General features: G+C 41.2%; 2 protein-coding genes across 2 annotated transcripts in view; both read left to right on the top strand.

Annotated features, from left to right (window-relative positions):
- The window catches only part of LOC140487248 (protein polyglycylase TTLL10-like), a 41,246-nt gene extending 36,656 nt beyond the window's left edge, over positions 1 to 4,590 (top strand). The window contains exons 9-10 of the mRNA XM_072586875.1: positions 3,829 to 3,922; positions 4,061 to 4,590. Coding sequence (XP_072442976.1) covers positions 3,829 to 3,922; positions 4,061 to 4,590 — 624 coding nt within the window. The remainder of the gene's footprint in view (positions 1 to 3,828; positions 3,923 to 4,060) is intronic.
- Positions 4,591 to 12,861: 8,271 nt separating this feature from the next.
- The window catches only part of LOC140486959 (probable pleckstrin homology domain-containing family N member 1), a 64,431-nt gene continuing 56,585 nt past the window's right edge, over positions 12,862 to 20,707 (top strand). The window contains exon 1 of the mRNA XM_072586217.1: positions 12,862 to 13,189. Coding sequence (XP_072442318.1) covers positions 13,104 to 13,189 — 86 coding nt within the window. The 5' untranslated portion in view covers positions 12,862 to 13,103. The remainder of the gene's footprint in view (positions 13,190 to 20,707) is intronic.

Here is a 20,707-nt window from a genome sequence, read left to right on the forward strand (position 1 = left end):
GTCCGGTATAGACAGGATAGATCGAGTGAAGCCTTAGAAGAGTATAAATGCAGGAGGAGTATACTTAAGAAGGAAATTAGGAGGGCAAAAAGGGGACATGAGATAGCTTTGGTAAATAGAATTGAGGAGAATCCAAAGGGTTTTTACAAATACATTAAGGACAAAAGGATAACGAGGGAGAGAATAGGGCTGCTCAAACATTAGCAAAGTAGCCTTTGTGTGGAGTTGCAGGAGATGGGGGAGGTGCTAAGTGAGTACTTTGCATCAGTGTTTACTGTGGAAAAGGACATGGAAGATACAGAATGTAGGGAAATAGATGGTGACATCTTGAAAAATGTCCATATTACAGAGGAGGAAGTGTTGGATGTCTTGAAATACATAAAATTGGATAAATGCCTGGAACCTGATCAGGTGTACCCCAGAACTCTGTGGGAAGCTAGAGAAGTGATTGCTAGGCCTCTTGCTGAGATATTTGTATCATCGCTAGTCACAGGTGAGGTGTCAGAAGACTGGAGGTTAGCTAACGTGGTGCCACTGTTTAAGAGGGATGGTAAGGACAAGCCAGGAAACTATAGACCAGTGAGCCTGACGTCAATGGTGGGCAAGTTGTTGGAGGGAATCCTGAGGGACAGGATGTACATGTATTTGGAAAGGCAAGGACTGATTAGGGATAGTCAACATTGCTTTATGCATGGGAAATCATGTCTCTCAAACTTGATTGAGGTTTTTGAAGAAGTAACAAAGAGGATTGATGAGGGCAGAGTGGTAGATGTGATCTATATGGACTTCAGTAAGGCTTTCTACAAGGTGCCCCATGTGAGACTGGTTAGCAAGGTTAGATCTCATGGAATACAGGGAGAACTAGCCATTTGGATACAGAACTGGCTCAAAGGTAGAAGATAGAGGGTGGTGGTGGAGGGTTGTTTTTCAGACTGGAGGACTGTGACCAGTGGAGTGCCACAAGGATCGGTGCTGTGTCCACTACTTTTCATCATTTATATAAATGATTTGGATGTGAGCATCAGAGGTATAGTTAGTAAGTTTCCAGATGATACCAAAATTGGAGGTGTAGTGGACAGCGAAGAGGGTTACCTCAGATTACAATGGGATCTTGATCAGATGGGCCAATGGGCTGAGGAGTGACAATTGAAGTTTAATTTAGATAAATGTAAGGTGCTGCATTTTGGGAAAGCAAATCTTAGCAGAACCTATCCACTTAATGGTAAGGTTCTAGGGAGTGTTGCCGAACAAAGAGACCTTGGAGTGCAGGTTGATAGCTCCTTGGAAGTCGAGTCGCAGGTAGATAGGATAGTGAAGAAGGTGTTTGGTATGCTTTCCTTTATTGGTCAGAGTATTGAGTACAGGATCGGGAGGTCATGTTGGGCCACATTTGGAATACTGCGTGCAATTCTGGTGTACTTCCTATCGGAAGGAGATACATATCAGAAATATGTTGTGAAACTTGACAGGGTTCAGAAAAGTGTTACAAGGATGTTGCCAGGGTTGGAGATTTGAGCAATAGGGAGAGGTTGAAAAGGCTGGGGCTGTTTTCCTTGGAGCTTTGGAGGCCGAGGGGTGCCTTTATACAGGTTTATAAAATCATGAGGGGCATGGTTTGGGTAAATAGACAAGGTCTTTTCCCTGGAATGGGGGAGTCCAGAACTAGAGGGTATAGGTTTAAGGTGAGAGAGGAAAAATGTATAAGTGACTTAAGGGGCTGAGGGTGGCGTGTGTGTGGAATGAGATGCCAGAGGAAGTGGTAGAGACTGGTACAATTACACCATTCAGAAGACATCTTAATGGATATATGAATAGGAAGGGTTTAGAGGGATATGGACCGTGTGCTGGCAGTGGGATTAGATTGAGTTGGGATATCTGGTCAGCATGGATGAGTTGGACTGAAGGGTCTGTTTCATACACTTATCCAGCGTCTTTTAAATGTTGTAACTGCACCCACATCCACCACTTCCTCAGGAAGTTCATTCCACATGCGAACCACCCTCTGTACAAAACATTTGCCCCTCGTGTCTTTTTAAAATCTGTGTCTTCTCACCTTAAAAATGTGCTCCATAGTCTTGAAATCCCCCATCTGAGGGAATAGACAGCTACCACTAACTCTATCTATGCCTCTCATTATTTTAGCAACTTCTAAAAGCTCGCCTCTCAACTCTTATGCTCCAGTGAAAAAATCTCAGCCTCTCCAGCCTTATTTATAACTTAAAATTCCATACCCAGCAACATCCTGGTAAATCTCTTTTGAGCCCCCACCAGCTTAATAATATCGTTCCTACATTGAGTGACATGTGCTTTTATCCCTCAAATCCCCCTGCTACATTTAGATATTTATTTTCCAAGGAGTTTGTGGCCTCCTTATTCTTCTCACAGAATTGTGTTACCTCATACTAATCTATTGTGATGTTCATTCGGTAATTATGTGCTCTTTCTGAAAGTCTATTAATATCTTCCCATATGTTTTTGCAGTCGTCTTCTCTACTAACTTTACTTTCTAATTTGATATGTGATGGGAATTAAATAAGATTTTATTTAAAACGTTGCATCAGGAGTAAGCAACATTAATTAGTACCGTAAGGCAGATTTTAGCAGGAATGAGCCTTGAACACCTAAAGTGTTCACACGAACAGAAATCACTGGAGAGCAACCTTGTGTAGCCCAAGGCCTGTATCAGCCAAGAAAGCAGGCAAGAATATAAACAGATTCCTGCAGACAGAATAAGAGAAAGACCTAGGACAGAAGATTTCTATTTACTGTACAAGAATGAAATATAAATAACGTATGCATACGTGACTGCATGGGTGTCAAGGTTGATGGTTGTTTTTGTGCATACAGAGCAGAGATCGAACAGAGCGTGACAGAGCTAGGCAGAGTCAGACAGAGTATCAGACAGAATTCTGTATAGCCAGTCTAAGACAGAATCCCTTCCTCTGAAGCTGTTGAACAAGTACAAATTTAACCAGCGTTTCTGAGCCCATCTGTGGTGTGCGTCAGAGATTAACCACAGCAGGTGTTATTCGCAATATTTGAAATTGTACTTCTTGTTTCCGGAGTCCAATCATTTAGGCAAATTAACAAAAATCAGTACAGCCCAGGAGCAGGCCTGTGAATATCATTTGTCAACATTTAATAACCCCAATTTGCTTTTCATTCTGTTGCTTTTCTCCCAAATAAATAGAAAGCAGGTCCATGTACAGCAGCTAGATGCAAATGAAAACCTTCCCATTCTGCGTCAGTGATACTTTTCCTTATCCAACTTGAGCAATTCAACAACAAAGCAACATGTTGTATTTATATAGCACCTCTAATGTAATAAAGTGAACCAAGATCTTTTGTAATGGCTTAGTAGATGATGAAATTTGATTTCAATTTTAAAATCTGGGATTAAGAGTCTAATGATGACTATGAAACCATTACTGATTATCGGATATGTCCATTTGGTTCATTGACGTTTTTAGTCAAGGGAACTGCTGTCCCTGCCTGGTGTAGGCAGCAATCTGGTTGACTCCCAACTGTCCTCTGGGCAATTAGAGATGGGCAATAAATTCTGGTCTAGCCACCCACATATCATGCATGAATATATATTAAAAATTATAATTTTATATTAAAATATACTGGGTGAACCATGTAAGGAGATATTCAGGTAGATAACTTCTCAAAGAAGTATGTTGTAATGAGTATCAAACTTCTAGAGATTATAATTAATAGCACTTAATGGAACTACAACATCAGCTGCCATCTCAGTATTTCAATGTCATAAAATCAGATTGATGGGGACAGGCTGGATTAACAGTTGTATTTCTAATCTGTTTGCAGGTCTGGTTACTAGAGATGAATGCTAATCCATCTTTACACAGACACTGTTCAGTTCTCAAAACACTTATCCCTCAATTAGTCTATGAAGCTCTTGGTAAGATGGTCATTTTGCTCACGTTGCTTGAAAAGAAGATTTATAGAAACTATTGATCATTTTCAAGTGATTAAATGAATATTTCATAAATGAACAAAATGTTGTGCATTCAACAATTCTTTCTCTCTCTGTTCTTAGATGTGGTACTTGAGATATTCAAAAAATGCAGTAAAGGAGCATACATCTTACCACTTCAGTCACAGAAGGAGTTTGTCCTCATTTATAACAATTGCCATCTATCACAGATTCCAAGACCATTAAGAGTTGGGGGCACCTCTCCGACAATTTCTAAGCAACCTTCTCCGCTATGTCCACGTTCTCTGAAGCGCCCAGTAAGAAAGTCTTTAAGAAAGCCGTCCGCAATTACATCTCTATCAGATCATACTGGTGTTGAAATGAAACCTCTCCAGAAAGCCGTTTCCATGCTATCCCATGGTCAGCTACCAGTCATCGCCCAGATACAGAGCTTGTACTGTGCAGAGTCCAAAGCTAAAACCAACCACTTTTTAAGAAGTCAGGCTGCCTCTTTGGAAGGATGGAGTCAACTACAAACCAGTGTTTCCAAACCAATGATGATGACTGCACCATTCATGTCCGGACTCAACAAAAGATTTGCTGCCATTCCAAAACAAAGTAAGAGCTTGGAAAGTAGTCTACTCTTCAAGTAGAACACCCATCTACATCCATCTGTGATACACCAAATATTGCTTGTCAAAATTGGCTGGAGTGAAATCAAGGAAACATCACAGCAAGGTGGTCTTGAGCCAGCTACCTTTACATCAGAAGCAAGGTCAACTCCAATGAAACAACTAGAGGCCCAGCACTGATGGAATGTATGCTTGACTGTAAGATGAATGACTGATCAACTGTACTCACTCTGCAGTATTCGCAATGTAGTTTTGGATGGATCAGGAGAAAGATTTGACAGCATTCTGTCTGCTGGTTGTTTTGTCAAATTAAAATCACCCCATTCATGTTGTCATTTGTTCATGCCCATGTCAATGTAAAGATATTTCTTTCCTATTTTACATCAACGATTATGCAATTTAGTCATAAAACATTGGGGTTATTACACAATAATTTAGCATTCTTGATATATGACTTTATTTCTTACAATATCATTTTATAGAACAACTATTAACAGGCAATACTGATACATGGCACAGTAACGAGTGTAGATGGAAACATAGGCATATCAAAATCTCAAGTGAGTACTTGAAACAATGGCAGCTAAGTTCATTGTGGAGCAGTGACATGTTTATTACTTTAGATCTAAGAAACATTCATCGTAGTATTTTATAAATTTTAAGAATCTAGGAACCTTGCAGGAAAAGAGATATTTAGGATTCTACATACTAAATTCACTAACAACAAGTGGGCAGATACAAATAATAATTAAATGGCTCATGTCAAATGATCCCTTCTTAAGGGTACTGAAACATGAAGAGGTAACTCACATTACAGTCTTATAAAGTCCAGGTGCAACCTGATTATTCATTTGTGGGAATTAAGAACTAACCACTGTGCTGTGGGTCTGATTTTATTTATATTGACCAGAGGAAAGAATAACAGAATTCTGTTCTGAAAGGACATTAGCAAATAATACAAGGTTTTCATCACGTTCCAATTGGTCTGTGGTCACCATTACTCGCTCCAGCTTTTTATTTCAGATTTGTTTAAGTGAATTTATATTATAGATATTTTTAATCAACCTGTTCAGGCACCTTTGGAGCACATGGGACCCCAGGTCTCCTGTTCCACTTCATCTGACAAAGGAGCAGCTCTTTGAAAGCTTGTGATTCAAATAAACCTGTTGGACAATAATCTGGTGTCACGTGATTTTTAACCTTGTTCACCCCAGTCTAACACCGGCACTTCCCCATCCCATTCCAGTGATAGGGATGTGACCACTCAGTCATGGAAAAACTCCATGGATTTAAAATATAAGATGCATCTCTATGGCTGCTGTGGTGGGATCTGAACCGATCTCTCTGGAGTACTACAGGCCTGTGGATTACTAGACAAGTTTGTGTTGGATAAACACAACCATAAAACTATACTCAGGAGTATTAGGTATAGTTCTGAATACCATATCTCTGGGCAGATGACTTAGGGTATGGATTCACCAGGGCCATATTAGATTGCAGAGATTAGAGTTTCTACTCGCCTAAGTGTAGAAAATGAAGAGATGAGATATTTGAGGGGTGTAAGATCATTAATAGTTAATTAAGTGGATAGGAATAGGTTATTTTGTCATTTAGGGGAATCCCAAACAAGGGAGGTACACTTGTAAAATTATACTTAAGCTGTTCAAATGTCAGAAAACACTTTTTTCACATAAACAGTGGTGGAATTCTGAAAGTCTGCTCTGGAAAGATATTGAGGCTAGAAGCCAATTACAAAATGAAAGTTGACAGTCCAGTGCAGTAGAGAGAGAGAGACAGTACTGCACTCTCAGAGATGCTGTCTTCCAGATAAGATGTTAAACTGAGATCCCTTCTGCTTTCTCAGATTGATTTAAAAGATTCCAAAGCACTATACTGAAAGAGACACGGGAGTGCTATTCCTGATCAATATTAGTCCTTAGTCACAAAAACAAATATCTGGTCATTATTGTTAGAGGCCTTGCTGATTTTTCAATACATTTTTAAAATTCTTTTCCCAATTTTGAACTGTGAATTTGATGACTTTGGGAAATAGCTAGTTGGAAAATGAAAACAACAGACCAAACAAGCATTTGTTTGTTCGTGAGTATAGACCTGGAGGTTAATTACAGTCTCATTCTTGATTAAAACAATTCATACAGAGGTAGTACCCCAATAAGATAGCAGAGATTGGTATCTGGGAATTGGTTTCAGCAAGTCTGGAAGAGACCCTACATTCAGGCCGATGGTGAATAGTAATTAAGGCCTCAAACCAGGATGGTTAGTCTATCAGGGTGGATCCAGAGTTGAATTTTTTTTAAAGTATGTTTTCTGAGGAGATGAGTTTGGCTTCTGCTGACACAACATGAATATTTGAAAGCTCCTTGTCTAATCACCCTGCTTTCAGAAAACTCAGTCATAAGGTACCTTTACCTGACTGAACTGAAAAGCAAGAAGCCCACATTTATACCTCTGAAACAATACATCATGAAAAACATTCAAGTAATCTGGCCAGTTATTTTGTTTTATTTATTCCTGAACAGTGTGTGTTTCTGTTTATTTTGTGTGTGAATGGGGATGAAAACAAATGTTTTGGCCTTAAAGTACACATATTAATTAGATTACCTTGTTTCATTTGAGAGTTGCCAATTCCCCAGCAGTTACCAGGAATCCAATCTCCCAGACAATGCTACAACTAACCTGGGGCATAACAGACTGCACGTGTGCTATAAAATGTGGCTCTTAAAGAAATTTCTTTAAACAGTTTTGTTTGGGCATGGAAGAAAAATGTGATTGACAAGCAGTTAACAGTCATCCAAGAGTCTATTCCCTTTCTAGTTAGTTGGGGGAAGGTGTTGCATGTTGGATGACTGATGATTTATATATATGTGTGTGTGTGTGTGTGCGTATATGTGTGTGTGAGAGAGAGTTAGAGTGTCTGCATGTGTGTATGTGTGTCTGTGTCAGAGAGAATTAAAGTGTGTGTATATGTGTGTGAGTGTGTGAGAGAGTTGGAGAGTGTGTGTGTGTGCGATTGAGAAATTTAGGGAGGAAGTGCAGGCGGTCATGTAACAACACTTGCAATAAAATCACCATCCAAACAGTGTTAGTACATTTTTTGATCAGCCTATTGGATTTGTAGTGATTGTAATGAGGTCAGTCAGGTGGACCTCATAGTATATGAGTTCCCTAATTTGATCCAATCAGGGAACCCTGGCTGACAGATAAAAACAGGCAATACTGAATTCTGAGTCAGACATCCTGACACTCTGAGAGCTGGCTCTGAAAGATCTGGATCAGCGTTAACGAATTTCTATGTGTAAATAAAGGGTGACTTGGTGGGGGATACCAGCCTCTGTGGAGTTCTTTCAGATGCGTATGACCCATCTGCACGGCAGGGTGGCACAGGCCCCAGGGTAGACCCTCAGGGACTCAGTCACCATGGCACAAAACCCTCAACCAGGAATGGAAAGTCATTATTTTAATGAACCTGTTCAGACACAATGTCGCAGCTTCAGACATGTAGGACACTGAACTAGGGTCTCCTGGCCTCAAGACAGTATATGACCACTGCACCATCTAAAGACCCTCAATCAGTATGAAGGATTTTTTAAATCAATCTGTTCAGATGTGTTATAGCACACTTCTGAAGCAGATGAGACTTGAACTCATAAGTAAGGACATTACCACTGCACTACAATGACCCCTCAACTAACTAGAGTTAAAAACTGAATGTGATCGGTTTTGTAATCGAAATCCCTGCTAATCAGAATCAATTCAAGAGGTAGACCATGCTGTATTGAAACTTTAAATACCAAATTCGATTTTTTTCATTTTCTGAGAAAACCATTTAACTATGAGTAATCAGCACGTGTTTCTAACTGCACAGATCTTGAAGATCAGTTAAGCAGATTAATCTTATTAATCACATGCAGGCTGTGGGGCTGGTGCTGCCTGGCTCTGTAGCTGCAAGTTATTTGGAGGTTAGTGTAGTTTATGAATAAACTTTGATACAGAAGTCAGAGGAGCAGCACATTACACTCATTCCCATACCACTCACCAGACAGCCAAGACTAGATTAAAATGGTGCAATGAGTTAGACACTGGCCTGACGCATTCAGCAAATGTGCTCAAATCCAGCCCAAGCTGTTAAGATGAGAGTCTTGTCTGTTTTTTAGTTATTGAGACCTTTATATGATGAGCTTGTAGACTCCATCCAGCCTATACTGAATGCTGGGTCACAACATAAACCATCACTTACGTGAAAAATCACCCTGCAAGATAAGGGAAAAATGTTAAATTTTCAGAGGGTGGTATCATGTGATTGAAGCTTTGTTGGGACACCTTAAAGGTGACGTTGGTGAGTTTCTAACACTGGTTTCTATGTGTTGAGTTTGATGCTGGCACTGTGATGGAATATATCCCTTTATTACAGCACTAAAGTCCCAAAGATAGAAAGTTAAGAATAAACAACAATAATTTAATATCATTAAAATTACCCTAAGTAGGAAGTACCATGCACACATCCATCAGAAAGATCACATTTTCAGGAAGCTTGTTTCATGCAAGTCACACCCACTTTGGGAACCTATAGCTCTTTTAACTCAAGTAATAAGACCATAAGACATAGAAGCAGAAATTAGACCATTCAGCCCATCAGGTCTGGTCTGCCATTCAATCATAGCTGATAAGCTGCCATTCTCCCACTTTCTCTCCGTAACCCTTGATCCCCTTGATACTCAAAAACCGTCTATCTCAGTCTTAAGCATACTCAATGACCTGGCTTCCACAGTCTTCTGTGGCAATGAATTCCATAGACTCACCACTCTCTGGCTGAAGAAGTTTCTCCTTACCTCTGTTCTAAAGGTTCTCCCTTTACTCTAAGGCTGTGCCCTCGGATCCTATTCACTCTGACCAATGGAATTGAACTGAATTGAATTGAATTGAATTTATTGTCACTTGTACCAAGGCACAGTGAAAAGCCTTGTCTTTGGAAACATCTTTCCAACATCTTTCCTATCTAGGCCATTCAGTATTCTGTAAGTTTCAATTAGATCTCCCCTCATCCTTCTAACCTCCATTGAGTATAGACCCAGAGTCCTCAAATGGTCCTCATATGTTAAGCTTTTCAATCCTGGGACTATTCTCATGAACCTCCTCTGAACACACTGCAGGGCTAGTATATCCTTCCTGAGATATGACGCCCAAAAACTGTACACAATACTCCAAATGTGATCTGACCCGAGCCTTATAGAGCCTCAGAAGTACATCCCTGCTTTTATATTCAAGTCCTGTCAAAATAAATACAACCATTGCATTTACCTTCCTAACTACTGACTCAACCAGTATGTTTACCTTGAGAGAATTCTGGACTAGAGCTCACAGGTCTCTTTGCACTTCAGACTCCTGAGTTTTCTCCCCATTTAGAAAATAGTCTGTGCCTCTATTTTTCCTACCAAGTGCATGAAATCACACTTTCCCACATCATCCTCCATCTGCCACTTCTTTCCTCACTCTCCGAAACTATCCACATTCTTCTGCAGCCTCCCTGCCTCCTCAATGCTACCTGTCCCTCTACCTATGTTTTGTAGCCAGAATGTCCTCAGTTCCTTCATCTAGATCATTAGTGTATAAAGTGAAAAGTTTTAGTCCCAACACTGAGCCTTGCAGTTCACCACTTGTCACCAGCTGCCATCCTGAGAAGGACCCTTTCATCCCCACTCTCGCCAATTAATTTGCTTCCCATTCAAAGGCTATTTCAAGCCATCTAATGAAATAAGAAGTGCGGTTTAAGGTTTGAACTCAAGATAAGTGAATTTTATGTTCATTAAAACTGCAGGGGTTGTGGTTCTGTTCGCCGAGCTGGGAATTTGTGTTGCAGACGTTTCGTCCCCTGTCTAGGTGACATCCTCAGTGCTTGGGAGCCTCCTGTGAAGCACTTCTGTGATGCTCCCTCTAGCATTTATAGTGGTTTGCCGGAGGAAACATCACAGAAGCGCTTCACAGGAGGCTCCCAAGCACTGAGGATGTCACCTAGACAGGGGATGAAACATCTGCAACACAAATTCCCAGCTCGGCGAACAGAACCACAACAACGAGCACCCGAGCTACAAATCTTCTCACAAATTTTGAACTGCAGGGGTACTAACATCATGAAATTACAGTCCTTTCTTCTTGTCTTGAATTTCTTGATATTGGGGTTATTTCACTTCCTTTGCCTAGACCATAAAACATTCACTCTGCAATCACTTGCTTCTTTTTAACATCCCAGTTTTAAACTTGCTTTCTTTAATAGCCAGTTCTTGTGAAAGTGAAGTGCTTCGTAGAATCCCTACAGTGTGGAAGCAGGGCAGTCAGCCCATTGAATCCACACTGGCCCTCCAAACAGCACCCAAGATCCACCCCTTGACCCTATCCCTGCATTTCCCAGGGTCAACCCACCTAATCTGCACGCCTTTAGACTATGAGAGGAAACTGGAGCACCTGGAGGAAACCCATGCCGATGCGGGAAGAACATGCTAACTCCGCACAGACGGTCACCCAAGGGTGGAATCAAACCCAGGTCCCTGGTGCTATGAGGCAGCAGTGCTAACCACTGAGCCATCATGCTGCCCTTGATCAAATGCTTCTGTTTTCTCCATTTTTGTATTTCACATCTGAAGAAGAAACATTGGCATTTATTAAGCACAACTGAAGAAATTCTGAAGCACTTTACAACCAATGAACTATCTTTGATGGATGTTGCTGTAATGTAGAAAATATGGCTTCCACAAACAATAATGTGATAGTCACAAGATTTTTGAGGGGGATGTGGGTATTGCTGGCAAGTTCAGTAATTGTTACTAATTGTAACTGACCTTCAGCAGAGGAGTTACTTGCTAAACCACTCAGAGGGAAGTAACAGGTGAAGCCACATGTCAGGAAGACCAGGTAAAGATGACAGATTTCCCTCCCTAAAGGGAAGTTCTCAGTACAAGAGGAATGTAGGCAATAGTTTTGAAATTATTAAGAGAACACGAAGTTGTAGTTTACCAGTGTTCCAGTATGTGTTGACATTTCCTCTTATCAAGATATTTTGAAATTGTAAAAGAATTGAGAAATTTGAACATAATCTTAAATATCCTCCATCATAGGAGCCAAACATCAAAACCGCTTATTCATTTTTGGGATAGTCACAGCAATTGGTGGAAACCTTGATTGGACAGCTTGTCTGGTAAACTGTTGATTTCAGACAGTCCATCGGACGACATCTCAATAGAGTTGTGGTCTTCTCTAGTTTATTTCCAAGAGTAACATTTTGAGCTAATGTGTCTCCTGAGAGCTAATTTCAAAAATGTTGTCACCTCTTTAGGCACAAAAGGAAGGAAGAAAGGCACCTTTCACAATCTTAAAATATCCGAAAGTACTGTAGAACTAAATATTTCTGAAGTGTAGCCAAATCACAGTTTGCAAACTGCAAACTCCTGCAAATAAATTTGGAAGACGGGCATTTCTTGTCGTGTGGATTGAAGAAAAAGAAGTTGATTACGTTTCCATGGGAAACACCCAAGGTCGTCTTTGGAGTAGTGTAATGAGATATTTTACCACCGTCCTCTTGGCTCACCTCACAGCACTCGTAGAAATGATGTTTGTTATAGGTGATTCCTTAGTTTACACCTTGCAAAGGAAATCGGCAGATATTCACCAAAAGCACCTGTAAGTCAGAAGGCCTCAGGTTGAAAGCTCACTCCAATGAATTAAGCACATAATTGAAACTCCAGTGTGGCACAGAGGGTGCAGTTTTAAAATTTTGGATGAGGATTTAATCCAAAGGCCTATCTACCCAATCAAGTGAATGTAAAATAAATCTCTTGGTGCTATTTCAAAGGGCATTGTGTTCTTTAATGTCCAGGGTACTATCCATCCATTAAAGTGCATGATTTGATTTTTATGTCATTGCAATTTGTGGGATTGTGCTTTTTGTAATTTAGATGTTGAGTTTTATTTATTAAAACTAAATGACTATACTTCTGAAGCACCAAATAGGTAATACAATACTTTATGACACTGAAACAGCTGGAAAAGTGCTATGTAAATGAAAACCTTGCTTTTATTCTGTCTATATTGACATGACATTAAAAATGCAGGGTTACAAAAGACCTTTGGTGAACTTACTAGTGCGCTGAGTACACACATGAGAAAATAACAAAGGTTATTGCTTCATGGATCGTACAGGAAATTGAAGACGCAAGGAGAACTCTAGATTTACGCACACAGGAAGCAGTGCAGTTTGATAACTTCACCGCAACCCCCCATGTTTGGGTTAGATAATAGCTCCTAATATTTGGGTTTTTGGACTGATCACTACCTTTTCAATCAAGGCAAAGAAACCTTGTAGTTTAAAAAATATTTTTGTTTCTTCGTACTTCACAGTGTATACTTCCTGATCGCCACTAGTGACGTACCACGTAAAGCAAGATGTTTATGTGGAAAATTTTGATGTCTGCGAGTTAACATGATTGCCTAGTGAGTGGGCTTATCCAGATGTGGTTTACAATATGGGCTGCACCATTGTTACCCCTCGATGCTGCATAGCGGCCAATGAGCAAGAGCATGAGGACTTGGTACAAATACCGAGCACAAGGTAAGTAATGGGATTCTTTCAATAATCAACTACCAGCCATTGTGATCGTATCATTCGGTGACTGTGACCTTGGAGATGATGCATGGCCTATTGAGGAATGAGTAGTCATTCTGGGTGCTCCAGCTACTTTAAAAAAAAATCACAATCTAAATGTTCTTAATACAAATGTGAAATAAGCTCCAAACTAGCCATTGCATAACTCAGTGAATATAACCTCTGATGGTTTGTTCTGATACAAAAAGCACTGCAGATTTTCCCCTGTGGTGTGAATGTACTATCTGGTTTAGAATACCAGAGCGAGAAAATGCTATACATAACCCCTGGTGAATGACAAGCCAACTGATCTCAATCACAAAACTATAGAATGTAGGAGTAGAAGTAGACTATTTAGCTCAGTGAATATGTCCTGTCATTCAGTGAGATCACGGCTGATCTGATAATGCTTAACTCCATTTTCCTGCCTTTCCCTGTACCTGTTGATTCTCTCAGTGATTAAAACTCAGCATCACTCTTGAAGACACTTAATGAAACATCCTCCACTGCTTTCTGCTATGAAGAATAATGCAGATTAACTCACCTCTGAAAGAAGAAATTCCTCCATGTGATAACCCCTGTAAGGTCCATGGGAATCACTTTTGTTGAGTATAATCTCCCTTGGTACCAGGCAATGGCCTGTCCAATTGAGCCCTTTATGAAGCAGATGCAGGAATGTGTTTGTAGATCTGTCTGTCCCTAGTTGGGACAAGCCTAATAATGTCATGAGTAGTTGCTCTATTTTGGTGTCTGTAGTGAGGCCAGCCAGGTGGATCACATAGAAAATGATTTCCCTAATTTTACTGTTAACTTGGTCCCAATCAGTGAGTCCTGGCTGACAGATATAAACTGAGACGTCCAGGGGTTCTGCTCACTCTAGGAGCCAGGTCTGAGTGAGCACATATAAATAAAGGGTGATCTGGTGACAGGACACTGGTCTCCATGGAGTTATTTCAGTGACGAGAGAGAAAAACATGCCCCAGAAGCAATATACTCACAACAATCTTCTTTAGACAATAAGACCATAAGACGTAGGAACAAAAATTAGGTCATTCAGACTATCGGGTCTGCTCTGCCATTCAGTCATGGCTAATAAATTTCTCAACCTCATTCTCCCACTTTCTTCCCTTAACGTTTGATCCTTCAGCAATCAAGAACCTATCTATCGCTGTTTTAAATATACTCAATGACCTGGCCTCCACAGTCTCTGTGGCAATGAATTCCATAGATTCACCACTGGAGAAGTTTGTCCTCATATCTGTTCTAAAGGGTCTTCCCTTCACTCTGAGGCTGTCACTCTCTTCTGCTAATGGAAGCCTCTTCCCAACCTCCATTCTATCCAGGCTATTCAGTATTCTGTTATTCACTATTCATTTACTTCCCCCTCATCCTTCTAAACTCCATCGAGTATAAACCCAGAGTCCTCAAACATTCCTCTTATGTTAAGCCTTTAATTCCTGGGACCTTTCTCCTCTGGACCCACCCAGGGCCAGTATATCCTTCCTGAGGTATGGGACTCAAAATTGCTCACAATATTCTAAATGTGGGTCTGACCAGAACCTTATGAAGTCTCAGAAGTATATCCCTGCTTTTATATTAAAGTCCTCTCAAAACAAATGCCAACATTGTATATTTGCCTTCCTACCTACTGACTCAATGTGCAAGTTAACATTCAGAGAATCCTGGACTAGGACTCCCAAGTCTCTTTGCACTTCAGATTTCGGAAATTTCTCCTCATTTAGAAAATAGTCCATGCCTCTTGCCTCTATTCTTCCTACCAAATTGCATGACCTCGCACTTTCCAATGTTGTATTCCATCTGCCACTTCTTTTCCCACTCGCCTAACCTATCTAAATCCTTCTGCAGCCTCCTCGCCTCTCCAGCTGTCTTTGAGTTGGAGTGACCATTTCTGGCATCATGCCGCTTTTCAGGAAGCTTGACTTGGGGATCCTGCCGTTGAACACTGGGCCAGTATGTGGAAAGAAATTTTTTTTGCGGGCAAATGACATTGGGGCAGACAGAAAGCAACAAGTATTTCTCCTGGCATGGTGTGGACCTGCAACCTTTTCAGTTATTAGGAGCCTAACTTTCCCTGAAGCACCAGATACTAAAATCTTTCAAGAGTTGACAGATTTAACTAAGGAATATTACAACCCCCAAGCCTCCTTGAATTCTGAGATCCTATTGATTTTACTCAGCAGTTCAAGAACCAGAGGAATTCATATCAGGATTTTTGATAAAGTTAAGATAACTGGCAGAGGCATGTGACTTTGGTTTGATCCTAAGCTGAGAGACTGTTCGGTATATGGGATTAATGACGTAACCATGCAAAAGTGCCCACTAGTTGAAGCTGAACTGGACTTTAAATGGGCACTACAACTGACTTTATCATTAGAAAATGCAGCCAATGGATCATATGGGTTACAGGGTGTGATGAAAGTGGACAACCTTGGGGAGCACCACTTGAGTAAAGGCAATTGCACAGCCTCCCTCAGCACATACCCTAAACAGAGGGACTCTAGGTCAGCCCACAGCGAAACCCCAAAACAAAGCCAAGCCTCGGCCAAACGATTAAATTTTCTCATGATCTGTGCTGGCAAGCCATTGTAGTTGCTGTCGGAATGTGGACTTGAGGCATCAAAACAGTCTCACAAGGCCTGAGGTGAGTAAGTGAATTCATTGGCTGGTATTCAGGACAGCGGACACCTTGGAAAGTGTAGCTGTTTTGGAACAGTTAAATTGCTTATCAATATCCAAATCTGAAACAATCACATTAAACTTCTGGTTTAATGGTCACCCAGTTCTAAGGGAGGTTGATACAAGCGTGGTTATCAGTGATTGCAGAACCAGTCTTTAACAAACTTCACTCTGGACTCCAACCCTTGTGGTTGCATAAGATCTCAGCCAGGCTGAGAGCCTATACTGCGGGATCCCCTAGAGATTAAGGGCATCACTTCAGTTCTAGAATCATTTGAGGAGCAGCTAGTTCAGTTACCACTGATTGCAGTGAAAGGTTCGGGCCCAAACCTGATGGGGCGAAATTGAGTGAGAAACGTTCAACTTGATTGAATCAACATTTTTCGATTAGAAGATGAGTGAAGTCCAAATTAAATATCCAGAAGTCTTTCAGGAAGGTCTAGGGACTATCAAAGGAACCAAGGCCACCTTGCAGGTTGACCAGGAAGCAATTCCACGATTCTACAAGGCTTGTCCAGTGCCATTTGCCTTACAGGCTAAAATAGAGCCTGGAAAGCAATGGGATCAGGAAACCAGCACAGTCTGCAGAATGGGTAGCATTGGTTGTATTGATTGTGAAGCCTGACAGGTTACTTTGTCTTTGTAAGGGTTGCATATAAATGGTGAACAACTTCTTACAGCTAGATAAATACCCATATCCTGACATCAAGGAGTTATCCGCAAAACTGTTGGGGAAGGCGGGAAGGTTGTCCTTCATGCAGTTGGCCATGAACCATGCGTACTTACAATTGCCATCAGATGAGGACTCCCAGAAGCATGCTACAATTAATACCCATAAGTGTCTGTACCTATCTATGAGACTGCCTTTTGGGGTATCATCAACATGTGTCATTTTCCAGAGAACAATGGAAAACATTTTACAAGGTCTACCCAGGTCAGCATTTATCTGAATAACATGCTAATAACTGAGAAGACCAATAAAGAGTACCTAAAGATCTTGGAGGTAGTGCTTAAATGTTTCTCAAAGATGGGTTTATGCCTTAGGCACCCCAAGTGACCCTCTTGGGCTACAGAGTTGACAAGATTGGGTTATACCTGTTGGAAGATAAAGTCTGAGTGATCAAAGGAGCCTCGGCTTTCCTTGGGTTGGTGAATTATTATGGAAAATTCATGAGTAACCTGGCCTCCATCTTGGTACACTTACACCTGCTATTGAAAAAGATCTACCTTGGAAATGGTCTCATAACTGAGATGTAGCCTTTAGGGAAGTGAAGAAGCAACTGTCGTCATCTGAGGTGTTGTCACACTACGATCCGAAGCGAGATGTGATTCTGACATGCGATGTCTCCCTGTACAGTATCAGGGTAGTGGTGGCTCACTGGTGGCCCAGTGGAAATGAACACCAATAGTGTTTGCTTCCTGAACTTCAGCGGATGCTGATTGCACATAAGCCCAGGTAGAGAAGGAAGGTTTCCTTCCCAGCTTTGGTCACCTTATAACCATGCCTCTGTAACATCATAACTATTAGCCCCTATTTGTGCTGCTTTTTCACTTATTTTAATCTGAATTCTATGTGCATTAAAGTGAAGGGCCATTCATTTTGGTTTAATACATTTTTCCTTTTTGACCTTTTTGCTGCTTATTTTCTATGTGTTATATGCACTGTCTATTCCTCTCCCACTCTAGGGGTTGCTATCCAAATAGCTGGCTGCAATACTGCCTTTTGCTTTGAAAGCCTCTCTCAAACCCATCCTCTCTCTAAGTCCTAGTTATTCAATTTGCCAGGACACTGGTCCCACAGTGGTTCAACTGAAGACTGTCCCACCAGAACCTCTGGTCTCCTCTGCCCCGGTACTGGTGCCAGTGTCCCAAGAACTGAAGCTCATCCCTCTGAAACAATCTGTGAGCTATACATTTAACTGGTTATTAGTTTATACCAATGTGCCCAGGATTGGATAATAATCCTGAGGTTATTATCTTTGGCTTTATAGTTCAGCTCCTAACTGTTCAAATTCTTTTGATAGAACCTCCTTTCCTAGGCCTTTCAATGTCATTGGTACCAACAAGGATGATGAGGATTGGATCCCTCCCCCCTCTCTCTCCAGGATCTTCTCCAGCCACAAGGAGATGTCACTAACCCTGGCACCAGGCAGGCAATGCAGCCTTCAGGACTTGCAAATCTGTTGCAGAGAACAATATCCATCCCCACACTTATACTGTCTCCTAGCATGACCATATCCCTGTTTCAGCCCTGCACTTCGATGATTCCCTGTACTATGGTACTGTGATCAATGCACTCATCCTCCTTGCAGTCACCACTCTTCTCCACATAGCTTGCAAGAACCTGGTAACTGTTGGACAATTGTAGGGGCCAAGGTTCCTCAATTGCAATCCCCTGCATCCTCATACCTGCCTCATCTTCAGTTGCAGTTGCACCCTCCTGTCCCTGATCAGCGTGATGTTCAGAAGCATCTCCATACTACAACAGCAACACTTCATCTCTCCTGCCATCAGTATCATATTTGATTTAATTTATTAGTCAATTGATCTAGACACCCTGCTCTTTACACTTTATTCTCATAATTTTAAAATACCAACAGTATCAATCTTGTACTTAGCAGGCTATTTTTAAGAAAAGGGGGAACAAAAAGACTAAAGAAACTGAAACTGAATGTTACTTTTACATTAAAGAATAGAAATATTCACTAATCCTACTTTGTGGCTTTCCCTGCACCCACATCACACTGTGGTTTGTGATGACACTCCATTGGTGGTCTCACTGTAGGCAGGTCTCTTTGCTGTCATTTATCCTCTTCTGCTCGTCTGTCACTCTGAAGAGTTTACTTTTTGCAGTAAAACTTATTTTAAGCTCTACAGTTCCCTTTGCACCTAATTCCTTCTTTGAACCAACTGCGCTCACTTGGCCTTTTCCTCATTCAGGTTAAGTCTCCACTCACATTGACAATACTCCATACTGACTGTTTGGTGCTAAAAAAAAAAGTCTTATTTGGATGAGCAATCCATAGCAAATAGACCAGAATTTTAAGGTGAGTCAATGCCTTCAACAACCCAGGGCTGTCAAAGGATTGAAAAATCAAATGCCAGGGCTCCTATTCCAGAACACTGTTATGAACATATGAACAAGGAACAAAACTAGGCCACTCGAGCCGTTCCATCCTGCTCCACTATTCATGAGGTTCATGGTCAATCTAGTCTTGACCTCAACTTTATGTTGCTACATATCCCTGATAATCTTTCATCCCCTTGGTCATCAAGAATTGACTTACCCCCACCTTAAAAAATTTAAAGATTCCACAGCCTTTTCAGGAAGAGAATTCTAAAGATTCACAATCTTCAAGAGAATTTTTTTTGTCTTAAATGTCTTAAATGTGTATTGATTTATTTTTAACCAAGATCCCTCATTGTAGGATCTTTCACAAGTAGAAACTTCTTTTTCATATCTGCCCAGTAAAGTCCCCTCAGGATCTTTCAATTAAGTCACCACTGACTGCTCTATTGTCCAGAAGCTACAGGCCTAGTCTGCCTAGCCTTTCCTCATGACGCAATCAGCAGAAGAGGTGATGTGTTGCTGCTGCAGCATTTAGAATCTGCTGGAAACTAAGGTGATCCAGACCAAACCGACTTGTTGTAAGCGATTGTAGCTTGAGGAACTTCAGTTGAGGAGCTGGAATCCAACCTGCTGGTATTGCTGGCAATGATTACTTCTCAAAATTGCATAATTGATGGAAGTGAGAATAGGATTAGATTTGATGTCGGTGTCTATTGCCTACTTAGACCCATAGGAAGAATTGTTAATTGAAGGAAATGCAAGTGGTTGCCCAGAAATTCAGCCAATGCACACAGTGAGCAGCATAGGATGGCAGTTCCAATACAATGGGAGCATCTCTATACTAATAATTCCGGATTTGCCCTGGGGCTGCTCCTAAACACCTCTCCCCTGTCAATCTCTCTCACCCGCAAGTGGATGATGTGTCTCTAGTTGTACCTCGCTAGCACTGAGCCAACAGGTTATCAGGAGAATAAGAGGGCAATGGTTGTGCCTATGGTGGCTGGCAGAAGAAAAGAGGTCCTTAAATCTCCTGTATCCTGATTGTTTGCACTCAGCAAGACATAGGAATATCGGGGACATGGGAGAAAGAGTAGGCCATTCAGCCTTCGATCCTGTTCTGGTATTCAATGAAATCATGGCCGATCTGTGGCCTAACTCCACATACCTGTCTTTGGCCAGTATCCCTTACTGCTTTGGCTGAACAAAAAATTGTCATCTCAGATTTAGAAACAAACAACTTATCTATCGCCAACTGCCAGCTGTGGATGAGAGTTCCAAACTTTTACCACCCTTTGTGTGTGGAAGTGTTCCTTAACATCTCTCTGGAATGGTCCAACCCTAATTCTCTCCCTTCCTTCCCTTCCCCTTCCATTCTCACCACTTCATCAGCCCCACTTTACCTGCCTGAGCAGAATCAGATGTTGAGAGCACCTTGGCACCTGGCACCACTAATATGCTTTCATCTCATTCCCCAGTAGGAAATCCAAAACTTTAAGACTGAGTGACTCTTGATCACTCAGGAAATCAGATGGAAAAGACAGGAAAGAGGCTGTGAGGAATTTGGATCAGCCATGATCCTATTCTCTGACAGAGCAGGCTTGAGGGGCCGAATGGGCTACTCCTGTTCCTATTTCGTATGCTCTTAATCCAGGAGGGCAATAAAACATTGCACATCTTCAGGAAATCCAAATGGAGATTTTATAATAGGCAGGGAGGTG

The sequence above is a fragment of the Chiloscyllium punctatum genome, chromosome 16, assembly GCF_047496795.1.
Source record: "Chiloscyllium punctatum isolate Juve2018m chromosome 16, sChiPun1.3, whole genome shotgun sequence".
NCBI classification, from domain to species: domain Eukaryota; kingdom Metazoa; phylum Chordata; class Chondrichthyes; order Orectolobiformes; family Hemiscylliidae; genus Chiloscyllium; species Chiloscyllium punctatum.